Here is a 13,085-nt window from a genome sequence, read left to right as displayed (position 1 = left end):
CATCATGAAAGATTTTAACACAGATCCACTGATATGAAAGGGAGCTTCTAAGTAAAAATCCCTGTGGAACCTGTGTTCTGTCATGTAGTTTACGAATGTTAGATACATAAAGAATCTACAAGACAACTATTACACACAGTTCTGCAGAGTTCTTGAAATTATTTATTGGTTGGTTCCTACTAAATTGATAAAAATCCCCATCACAAAATGACCTTATACCTGTCAGTTTTAAGTACTCTGCACTTGCTAGAATCATATTTAAGAAAGTGCAGGACCATATTGCAGAATTTAGATTTTATCAGCATAGTGCATAGCAAACACCTTCAATAAGTGTGCTTACTGTGCTTTTAAAGCAGAATTTTGAGTGTTTCAGAACTTGCAAAACTTCAAATAGAAGTGTTACCCATGACAGTCATCCTTAAAACACATTAATCCTTTTAATGAAAGCTATAAGAAAAAAAAAAAAAAAAGCCTATTTCTTTTTTTATTGCAGTAAAATAAGATCTGATAATAGCAGTTCACTTTAGCAGTTCAGGTGCTTCATTTTTAAGCACCCGTCTGTGCCCTGTAGCTAGGGTCTGAAGTCTAACAGGATTTCACATATATTGAATTGGAAAATCCCAGTAAAAAAACCCAATATTGTTTTTCTATTACTAGGCTTTCTTTGTAGGAAAAATGTGAGATATCCATTTCTAAAACAATGTATTTAAATAAATGTAAATATTTTTCTTCAGATTGGCTCTGTTTGTACACTTAATACCTTTTCTTGATTCCAACATCAATAAATAGTAAGCATAAACATTTACAGCTCTTGGCATGCATGTAGTGAGAAATCCAGCTCATACTTTAATTTCCGAAGTGACTATTTCTGCCAAATCTGGTTTTTAACATGAAAGAAAGATGATTTGTAGCTTTGACGGTACAAGATAATACTGTTACTATAGTAAAGTGTGGCTATGGGGTTAGAATGACCTTGTAAATAGCAATGGAAAAATGCAGGAAAAATGAATTAAATAGCCAGAGTGGAGACAGATTGGTCACAGTGTTTTACAGCCACCAGCAGTGCTCTGCATTAGTGTTCTTGACAGGAATTAGGATTTTCCTGCTACACTTTATATTGCATTAAGATGTACTTCCCAAACTGCATCTTATCTGAATTATAACAGTGCAGTGTACTTGGGGTACTTCAAGATGATTCTTACAGTTTGAAAGATTTGAAGTTATTTCAGTGATATCAATGTGTTTTGGGTTTAAACTAGTGAAGACCAGTACCAATGGTATTGAGTTTTAACACACCACACTGTGTTTTCAGGACAATATAACTTCCGTAGTTCTTCTACAGGTGCATCAGGTTTTTTTGCATTTTCAGCAGAGCTGAAGAAAGAGTCAGTAAAGCATAAGACCAGTTCTTTTAACTTCCAAAAGTAGATTTTCATGGAATATTCAATGCCAACTACATGTAAAATTCTGAAGCTATTAACTGACTGCACAAACAAAATCCTTATATTCATCAACCATTTCTCTCCCTGCAATCACCATCAAGGAATAGCATTTTAATCCTTCAGCTTGGCTTCCTTCTGATTAGGGTGGACTGTCTTTTACAGGAAGATAAACTTGAAGCACAAACTGTTGAAACTACACTTTCAAGTTACACTATAAATACACAATATACCCAAATCTATTCTGTAGGCCAGGCTGCATGTACATGTACTGTCACCTTGATGTACATGGTGGGCCATTTTGTCAAAACCATTCACTTGGAATCAAATTTCAAATATCCTGCAACAGAGTAATCAAGTTTTATATGTGTGTCACAGGAATTTCACTTCTCACATGCAACATCCATAATAACTTGTACTAATTTAGTCCAGAAAAATCTTGTTCAAGCCCTTTACCACTACTCCTACAAAATGTTCTCAGTATTTCATTGGAGGGATAAGAATTTATTTTTTGTAGGTTCCGAAAAACCTCCTTTCCTAGGCTACACTTCATAGTGGGAAAAATGCAGAAAAGAGCAAATAATTAAGGTAAAATATTAACCATTAAAAGTTAATATTCTCACTCATTCAAGTAGAATGAGTGTTCTCCTTAGAAATAAAAAGCAGTCTTGGGAAAGAGCAATATCAAGAGGTTTCTGTCCTTGCCAGGAGCTCCTTCAGCCAGTCAACTTAGTAAATAACAAAGTGAAATATTCTCTAGTAGCCAGAGTATCAGGAGAGTGCATTGATTATAGATGTGGGTAATGCATTTCTGCAAATGTAGAAGGCCACTACAGTTTTTACTAAAGTTTTAAAAAGTCAGGGGTGGGAGAAGGAGCCATAGAAGTGGCATTAGCAGCATTCGTAATCCATTTTGCCATGGAAACTGCTGCTCTGTGGAATCCCAGTCTGCTGTGAGCGCAGGTTTCTGAGAAAAGCCAAGACAGCTGTTAGAAGGCTATCAGAGCAATTCATAGTGCTGGTGATAGGAGGGTGATTAGCTCCCACATCCTCCTCCCTCATTATCATTAAATATTGGCCCACTGTTAACATGTTGCTTTTCCTTGTAAGTGATTACTGAAATTTTCTTACCAAAACTCTGGTAGATTAACTCAAAATGTGTTAAAAAAAACCAAACCACCATGCATCTTTTCAAGGACATCCCTAACATCCCTTACTTCAAAAGCTTGTACCACTTATTTTACCTCCTGAAATATATCCTTGAAGATTATGTACACTTAGCATGTGGCAACTGCCAGTAATTGGATATGTTCCCCACTAAAACTGTCACTGCATTAATGACAGTAAGTACCTTGGAAAATAAATAAGGTTGTTTGTGCTTCCTCTGAATAGGAAGTAGTGTGATTACCCATCCTACAAGGAACACTACAATAAAACACAACAAAGGCAATGACTAGTTAAAATTAACTGACTTCACCGAATGAATCACAGAGCCTTCTTTTTATGACCCTGTCCTACAAAGTGATATGCCTAAACTTCTGGTAATAAGCAGGCATGAAAAGTCACATTGCCTGAGATGCCACCCGTTCTAAGCCCAGAAGGAAATAACCCTCCAACTCCTTAAGTGTACAGAAATATCTTGTATAGACAACCTGAGAGATACTACAGATAACAGTATATTGTACAAAAATCATTTGAGCAAAAGGCTTCACATGCAAGAAGGGAAAAACTAAAGTCATGATTCTGCTAGAAAATTATGACTACATATAAAACCAAGTAGTTGAAGTACAGTTATTTGATGAAAGACTGCTGAGAAGAAATGCTGAAGTAAAGTTCAAGCATGCTTGAGCAGAAAAAGTACATGCAGCTGTGCAAAACATGATGATCTACAGGGAAAGGGAGATGTAGGGAAATAACTCACTTATGTGGTGTTTCTTTATTCTTTAGCAATAATAGACCTTCTCCAGCTGAGCTCTGACTTCTCAGGAAGGCACAGATGTGCTGGCATAGATTCATTGCTAAGGGAGAACTGGCTGGGGATGGAGATTCAGTAAGTTGGGTAGAGCAGGGACTTCAGTGAGAATGAGCCTAATGCTGCTCTCATCTTCCAGCAAGCACAGGAGCTCCACAACTCTGAACAGGCTGAGTTTTTCTGCATAAATAATACACACCTTCCTCCCTGGCCAATTCCTTGCAGTAGTTCTCTCTTCTAGGCTATATAACTCTTGCATGTGTGGTACTCAGGCTGAACTGAGAGACAGAAAGATGAAATATAGCCAGGCAGATCTGAGGGAATGGAGAAAAGATACCCCTGTTGCTTTAATATAATCATGAGGAGAGTTATTTTCTCTACAATATTGTGTGATTGCTTTCAGCTCTCAGTATTTCATGGTGACAAAAACAAGTCCAGAGGGTGGTTTTGTTTGATACATGAGTGTTTGCTTATAGGTGAGTACAAACAAGTGCACTGAAACATGAACATTTAACAGAAATGTGAGCAAGATAGAAAAAAGAAGGATCATTAAAATGGCACTTTTACAGGAAGGGAGTTAAACTGAGATGGGAGGCTTAACCTGGAGATCAAGGAAATCTTCCCTTCTAACATGCAAATAGGAGACTGGTCATCCAATGAAAATTCCAATTCTTATTTTGCAGTGTAGACTGTCCAAGTAATATGAAAATGATTCTGCATGTAAATGGGATAAATTAAAGGTCTTCTGCTTGTTGGTGATGAAGTTTTTTGTTTATTTGGTTTGGGGTTTTTTTAAAACTTTCAACATTAGTCATTCAAATAGTGAGCTTTTGGCTGAACACTCACTATAAGTCCTTCCAGTTTTATATCAAGAATAGGTGATTAGAGAAACAAATTCTTTTGAAATACTGGTTTATTTCATAGCCAGTCCTAATAATTTCTTTTTTATTGTTTCAGGGTGCAAGTTGAATTCTATATGAATGAAAATACATTTAAAGAGAGACTAAAGCTCTTCTTCATCAAAAACCAAAGATCAAGTAAGCAGTTGGATTAATTTCTGTTAAGCATATTTGTGATACTTGAGTAAGATCAAAATCAGTTGAAGACAACAGTGAAATTATTATTAATTTTCTTGTGAGTTAAAATATTTAAACTTGAAAATAATGTGCTCATGCATGATCAAACAGTGACATCACAAATTGTTAAATAAAACCATTATTTTATTTCTATGTCATGATCAACTTGACTAAATTACATTGATCTGGCAGCAATGCTCATTGACAAATTGTGACCTTGTGACTAGGAAAGCAAGGACACTTAAGATGGTAGAGGAGAAAAGCTGCAGAAGTATCCGGCTTTTTGAAGGCTTCTATTTTATTAAGTATTCCTAAAATTTCAAACTTTATCTGCACTGAAAAAAAAAAAAAATTGGAAAGGAGACTATTGGGGATGTGGTACTTCAGAAATGTAGCCCTTGTCATTAACCTATAATCAAACTTAACTTACAGTCTTAGCAATATAGTCTAATCTAAATATAACTTCATTGATACTTGTGCTTAAAGTCATTGACCATCACGGAAGAGAATAATGTAGAGGAACTAAGATATTAATCTTTTTAAATACATCCATGCAGCTGATCCAGGGGGGTGGAAACATGGAATATTATCCAATCTTGGTTAGAATAGTAGAGTTCATAGGTCAGAAGAGCAGTAACTGACCTCTATTTTCTTCTGTGTAGCAGGACTGAAGTTATCTCTCTTTGCCTTTCATATGTAAGGAACTAAAATTGCAATAGCTGTATACATGAAGTACAAAAAATACGTTTTGTCCTTTGTACAGTTGAAATTGGTTCATGGTTTTGTGTGTCTGGAAAAAGACAGAAAAAAGAAAAGAAAGAAATTTTTTGATGTCCCAGTCTGAAAATACCCAGACAAACAAAACTGGGGACACTAGATCAAGCTTTTATAAAAATAAGACATACCAAAAAATCTGTCTATAAGAGCTAGCAATAAATAAATACTAGCTTTATATCACAGAACTTGATATTTTTATTGGCTAAACTTCTTTTACTTTCCAAGTGTAGGAAGAAAAATATTTCTCTGAAAGGAAAGAAAAAAGGCACAGAGCTGTCAATAATTGACATTTTCAGTAGGGGCTTTGGAATTAATTGCTGGTTTTAAGCTAGAGAATCAGGTTTAACAAATCTTCTGGAGGTTCATCCATGGGGAATGCATTACTTATTAGACTTACCTAGACACACATGGGAAATTCATCTTAATTCAGGTACCTAAATAGCACAGGAATGATGTGGATAGCCATCAGAGCACTGATATAAGAAAAATCTCAAAGCCAAAGTAGTCAGTAAGTTCAAACAGTCCTTCTGCTTATGCAGACCTTGATTCTTGTCCAAATACTCAGAACCAGAATCTTCCCAAAGAAAGTCTCCAAGAAGCTGCTGCTGACACAGTAACCTGCCACTCAGTCACATGTACTCATTCAGTCCCTCCGTTGAAACAGGAGGAATCTTTTGCCCAGAAGTACCAGGGAGCTGATAAACAAAGATAATGGATTTTAGTCAGTATTCAGTGAGAGCACTAAAAACCTTCCTTCACATATTAAGGATGGACTTCCTGTCATTGATAAAAAAATTGTCAGTAGGATCAGCAGATTTTTTTGATAGTGTAACTAAATCAAACCTGTTCAACAAAGAGTTTTTTATAATATCACATGGTTTTGCCAACCAGAGAAGTCAGGTCTAGAATTTATAAGAGCTTTCTACAGAATACTATCCTGATCTAAATCACATCTTTGACAGCAACTTGAAATATCAACTACTTTATTAATTATTATCTTTGTTTAAACTGATAAACTGATATAACAAGCCTTCATCTATGTCTCATGTCAATCTAGTTTCCACTCCATCTTCTTCAAGCAAATGTCTAATCAAATTCAAACAATGTATAAAAAAATCTTTAAAAGGTGTCACACAGCACTCTCCCCATAAAAAAAGAAAAAAAGAAGAGAAAGAGAAAATGACATAGTCATACAAGCATGACTTGCTTGTACTTGCCAGGATCACACTCTGCATTATCACAGCCAATCGTAAGTCTTAAAGGGAAAAAAAAAGTGAAGTTTCAAGTCAGTAAAGAGGGAATAAAGGATAAGCATCACAAGGATGTGAATTATTAAGAGGATATTTTGGTCCAGCTCCTAAAGTCAGCTGACATCGAAATGATTTTGCTGAAAATCAACAGTATATTAGGAAAGGAATAATGGGAGGTGATTCTAAAATCCTCACCTGGTATCTGTCACTCTGATTAGACCAACTTTCTAAATCTGACATTTAATCTACAAAAATGCTTGCAAGGAGAGCATCAAGAATTTATAATAAAATAGTCACAGTCAGAAGTGGTAAAATATATCATGCTGTACTTAAAGGTGCCTGCAAGAATAGCAAATACTTGTTTAAACTGAGAAGGAAATGTTAAGATTTGACAGTTATATTTGGTCCACAAAACAAATAGATGTTGAAATGTTATTAATTCTTTTGAATAAGACAAGAGTATGTAACAACTTCGTTACCTAGACACAATGAAATTGCATTTCCATTAAGCAATACATAACTGCATAACAGTGCATGATGAGTTGAGCTAGATACAAGTTTCAGACACCACTCATATTCAAAACATAGAGATATTCTGTGCCAATGACCCTGCTACTTAAGCAATCTGGCTCTGAATGGAGAAAAAGAAATTAAGTCAAGCAGACCATGTTGATCCATTGACAGCATGTGAAATACAGAACAAAAATAGACAGGAAGCAAACAAATATGAAATGCTTCCTTTGAATAACAAGTGAAAACCTGTTTTAAATGCCTTCTGTAGTGTTTGTGCCCCTCCTTCCCACATCTGAAATCCTACATGTCCATGATAGTGGAAGACATGCATTGCTTCCAATTCACATGTGAATCCCCAGATAGGAGGCTGAAGAATCTTTCCACGAGAAAAAAAATGCATCTGTTAGGCCTGCATTGATTATCCAAACAAGGGTGGCTGCATGTTACTAGTGTTGATGCACACAGAGTAAGGAGAGGTGACCCAGGATAGACTGGGTCAGGAAGCCTTTTCTTTTGTATTTTAATAACTGACCCAATCACGCTACAGAACCTGTACTTTGCCTTGCTTTATAAACAACCCCAGCCACAAAATGCACTCTCTAGAGATGCTGACTGGAACCCTTAGATGAAAGCATGGCTGGTTTGAAAACCCTGACTCCCATTCTGTGGGAAATAGCCATTCCTATGGAGATATCCAGAGCCTGAGTTTCAGATCTATCAGAACTGAGATTTGAGAATTCAGGATTTAGGGCTGCAGGCTGGAGCATCAGTCATCAAAAAGTATTGATGTAGCTTTTAATCAGAAAAGAACCATTTTCTTTTGGCATTTAAACCAACATATAATTTCAAAGGATGATTAGAAACCAGTCCATTATCAGTGCAGAAAACAAGTGTTTCACACCAACAGTAACATTTACAAAGCTAAAAAACAGGAGAAAAACAACAGAATTCTGTACTCGCCAAAGAAAGTTAGGCAATACAAAATTGGTAGGCTTTTTTTTGTTTGTTTAGGATTAGGGTTCTTTTTAAACATTATCTGCTTTTCTAGTTGTAATAGCTTGGTTGTTAGGGCAACCATTCATATTCCAGCAGACTTCTACAAAAGGCTTAGGACAAATAAATGTTTTCTTCAGCAACACTTTAAAAAAGCTGCAAATGAGGATCATATCACTTACCAAGTCAAATAATAGGATAATACTTCCTTCCTTCCTGATAGGGGAGCAGGAATCCTTAAGTTAATATCATCAGACCCAGTTGCCAGTAACAGCTGTGGGACTTCCCATGGACCACAGGATTTTAACCCTTAATTCACAGAAACAAGGGGCTGTTAAAGTCCATCCAATTCTTTTGTGATAACTGTAACTTCACAGTTAAAATAATTAAGCAGTTTTATGTAATAAACCCAAAGATTTTGCTCAAAAATTGCATGGTAAAATATTTAAGAATTCATTTTATATTTTTCTGTGTTTTTAGTAGATGGAGTTTTAATGGGAAAGGAACTAGTAGACATAAAAACTGGTTTATCAGTTTTATCTGTAAGGTGCTGATTTTGAACTTAGGAGCAAGTAAAATTAAAAAAAAAATAGTGTTACCATAAAATGATTGTGATTCTCTCCTTGGAAGGGAATGTATGCACACAGCTTTGGGTATGCATTATTTGGGTAGTTCTTAAACCACGGAAGTAATTACAATGAGTTCAGCAGACCTGCTGAAGTATTTGCAACACAACAGTAATCTCAGTGTCCTTGCAGTGACTGGGGCAAGGGAAATCACACCTGGGTAAGACTCAGAGTATTCTGCTTTGGATAGAAGGGCTCAGCCATGCAGAACTGGACTCTCAGTTTGCATGACTGAAAAAAATTATTGCTAAAGTGACCTCCAGTCACTTAACATTAGTCAGCTAATACTTTTGACTTAATTAGTAAATGAATGCTTACATCTAAGAGTCAGATGCAAATATTCACACTAGTAAAAAAAAAAAGTCTGCTGAATTCAATAGCAGTACTAAAAATTTAAACCTTAATCCTCTAATGGCTGCAAAATTACATAGAAATACAAAAAAAGTTCCACTTCAGTAGATAATGGCTCCAATCGGCAGTGAAATAAATTTCCCATATGATAGAAGTAAGTGTCCATGTGGATCCCTTTCAAGGAATCCTGTCTTTGTGCATTAAACCTGTGTTTGTGGAAAATAGTGTAATTATTTTGAAAAAGTATCTGTGGCATATCTATTCAGTTAGAATATCTCAATATTTACGTGGTCTATAGAACAAGTTGTTGATTCAGTTCAATTGTGCATTTTAGACTGAACATCAGACTTTTAGATGTCCTGAATGCATAGTTATTCAACTTCAGCATTAAATAACTCCAGTTTGATATTTTATAAGTTGGGATAGAGTTAATTTATTCTGTATGCAAAGCTACTGTATGAAGACTTTTTTAGATTTAAATCTTTAATATTTAATATAATATAATAGGATATTATTTATATTATATACAATAAATAAATAATATAATTTAATAACATAAGATTTAATATATAATATTTAAATGCTTGCTACTGCATATCCCCTGCCTATGGTTGAAAATTCATCTTTTCACATTGCTGTATCTTGTATCTCAAAAAGCATTGCGCAGTTCTGGTTCCCCTCCCAAGAAAGTGAACTTTTCAAACTATCGAAGACTCAAAGAATGGCAGCAGTAAGGATTAACAGCATAGAATAGCTTTTGAACAAGTGACTGCATAGTTCTTTAAATTAAAACAGGCTGAGTCTTAACACAGACTGTTTATATAGACATTTGCTTTTTACTACAGGACCGTTCTAGTTCCTTTTAGTTTTACCTTGAAGGTTGGTGAAACTTTAAAACCTCTGAACTTATTTCAGTATTTTCTTTTCTTTTCTTTTCAATCTAGGTCTGAGAATACGATTATTCAATTTCTCCCTCAAGCTACTAAGCTGTTTCCTATACATAGTTCGTGTGCTCCTGGATGATCCTACACAAGGACTTGGATGGTAATGTTTGGGGCTTTTTTTTCTCATTACTGCTCTCAAAGCATTATTTAAATTATATTAAATAAATAAATAATGAATACATGAAGGATTTGTTTTATGTCTTACAGATATTTTGAAAGAATTACAAAGTTGTTCTTACATTGTGAATGGAAATAAGAACTAAAATAACAATATTATTTATTCCCTTTACCACTAAAACAATCCTGTCTCTCTCTTTAGATACTTTGCATCATATTATTATGCAAACATATATTTTAGATATATTATTAGGTAACATTTCTATGTAAAATTGCAAATGTCTGATTCCCAGTTTATGCAACACTTATTTTCAGATTTTGCTTAAGTAATATTACTTAAAACCCCAGTTTGTATGGACAAACACATACAACTGAGCTTTCATGGAGATGATATTGATAATAATTTTCTAGCCTTCTTCTTTTTCTAAACACTTCAGAAGAGTAATACCAAAAGTACATTCTATACTTACAATGATTTATGGATATAATGCATGATTTAGCACACCCTGAATTGCCAATATGGTATTCTATGTGACTGTTTTTTTAAAAACGTGTTACACAATTAATCACCAAATGTAGCAAAAAATTATAATTTATTTAATCCTGCACTTCTGTTGTATTTGTATCCTGAGAATATTAAATCTCCTCAATTTTTAATGCTAATAAGCATCACATTTTATTAATGTACTTCCTTTTAACTTGATTCTTTTGTCCTTAAGTGCTGAAAGAAACAAAGCACATAAGAAAATACTAAGCTTAGGATGATAGAACCAGCAGTCTTCATGCAACATTAGGCAAGGGACAGACTTTGATATCTAATTTTAATATTTGGATATCAGTTAAATCTAGTAAGGGTAACACCAAAAAAAAAGCTAGTGCATAGGAGAAATACTGTACTTTATGAGAATGAAATCCAAAGCAAAGAGAGGTAAAGAATATTTGCTTTATTCAGCAGTGCATGAGAGGATATGTGAATAGGAAGTACAGAAGATGGATTTGAGATTTTTTTTGGTCAAAATTTATCATGAGAAATTGTAAGATCTGAAAAAGGGCTGTGAAGAAATTTCCCTGAAAAACAAGACCCATGAAAAACTACTTTTGACTCTACATATGCCTTAGAATGTCTCTTCAGTAAGAGGCAACAAGCAATAAAGTTTTGGAGATGAGGAAATCCATCTGTTATAAATTGCCTACCACAATCTGGTTGGTCAATCAATAAGGCAGTTTATTAATTTGTTAATAAAGGATGAGCAAGTAGTGCTGGGGACAGAGGGAGTCTCCGCTCCACCAACACGCCCACTTTACCCCTGGTCACTGGCTCTTTTATAGGCAGTTTCTTGTTGGGCTGTGTCATGCCTTCTGTGCTGGGGTAGAAGTCCAGGCAAGCCCGAACATGTTGGCTATCTCCCAAGCAGCAGTGGCTGGAAGCCCCCCACCAGGTCTGGACAAAGCTCCAACATGTGGCCAGCTTGCACTCTTAGCAAGCAGGTAACAGCAGTAACAAGTTTTTACATGTTCACACAAGCCCGCGGTCTCTTTATACATGAAGCGTGGGTACAATTCATAATTAAAGCAATTACATACATGGCAAAAATACATAACAGCAAAAGCTACCAATTCACAGCAAAGGGATTTAAACAAAAATAATGAAATCATTATATTTTGTCTCATGTCCATGCTTTACTTTAAGATTAGTATTCTTGATTATACTGATCCCACGGTGTGTTTCCATAATGACACGGATCACTATGTAACATCTCACACACCCTTAGAAATTTAGGTGTATTAGCAACTCAGGGACTTAACATTTTCCATCTAATCATGGTTTCTGCATTTCTTTCTTTATGAGACCTCTGGTCTATAGTCATATATCTATGACTATATTGTGCTGCATGGTTCTGTCTGGGTGTGTAGGACAGGTTTGAATATCAGACCTTGTGCCAAATATACTTTTGTGTTTATATGCAAAGATGCATATTCATATACATCTGCAGACTGCCGAATGCTTCACACCTTTCCTGCCATGTTCTTCAATCAAAGTGTTGTACAATTCACCAGAGAGTGTATTTATGTTTTCTATACATGTTATTCCCTTACATGGTGTTGTGGTACATCTAAGAGAGTAGTTGGTGTTTTCTATCTCTGAACAACATTTGTCTGCCTGAGAAGATTCAGGTAAGTCCTTCTGCTGGCTCACTAAGGCATCTTATAAGCTGTTCCAGACAAACAAATGGCACCCCATTAATGCCCTAGATATCCTAAGGGCTTGATACCAAAATTCATGCTTGAATGCATTCTTAAAGATGTGGTGATATGAAAGAAAAAATAAATTCTCGGTACTGTGTCACAGCCCAATGAAAGAAACTACTTGGCGTTCTGAGAGCGTGGCCATAGAAAATGTTTACATCTGGTAGGTTTTAAAGTGACAAATCTGTGAGGAGGTCTTTTAATCAGATTTATTTCCTGTTTTTCAGAAATGCCTGCACAAGTTGGTGTCTGTCATTTACTCCTTCAGGCACAGCAAGTGTACAGGAAAGAGCTTAAGACATAAAGCATCCCTATTAATGGGTACAATTTAGCACTGTCCCCCTCATAGTTGGTACAAATACAGTTGTTGCTAATTTGTGGGCTGCAGATCCCTTTATTTTCTGCTGACCATGCTTGCCAAGGGTGAGCAAGGATATTTGTCATCATTTACAGATTATATATTCCCACATCCTTATATGACCATTTAAAAGGAAGATTTGTGCCAGCAATTAAAGGCAAGATAACATCATGTGTATAATGGCCAGTATTTTTACTTGGGTATCATCAATTTTGTACTTGAAATACTGCTGCATGCATCTCCAGCCCTCCTCACATCCTCAAAAGAGGTTATCAAGTGTAGTTTGCTGCAGTCTTTTCTGTTGAGAATATGCTCTTTGTATCACAGCCTATCCATGGTATAGGATTTCTAGGGTCTCTTGATCTTCAGTATATATTTCTACTTAGTTCAGCTTTACAAAGTCATTTCAGTTGTCTTGTTTT

The 13,085-nt window shown here is 35.4% G+C and overlaps 1 protein-coding gene across 6 annotated transcripts in view; it reads left to right on the top strand.

Annotated features, from left to right (window-relative positions):
• Positions 1 to 13,085, top strand: part of KCNT2 (potassium sodium-activated channel subfamily T member 2) — a 129,206-nt gene that overhangs the window by 23,978 nt on the left and 92,143 nt on the right. For all 6 annotated transcript variants that reach the window (XM_015636665.2, XM_015636663.2, XM_015636662.2 and 3 more), the window contains exons 2-3: positions 4,369 to 4,448; positions 9,942 to 10,041. In XM_015636665.2, coding sequence (XP_015492151.1) covers positions 4,369 to 4,448; positions 9,942 to 10,041 — 180 coding nt within the window. The remainder of the gene's footprint in view (positions 1 to 4,368; positions 4,449 to 9,941; positions 10,042 to 13,085) is intronic.

The sequence above is a fragment of the Parus major genome, chromosome 8, assembly GCF_001522545.3.
Source record: "Parus major isolate Abel chromosome 8, Parus_major1.1, whole genome shotgun sequence".
Lineage (NCBI taxonomy): Eukaryota > Metazoa > Chordata > Aves > Passeriformes > Paridae > Parus > Parus major.
Note: the sequence above shows the minus strand (reverse complement) of the source record. Positions and strands in the feature narration are given on the sequence as shown.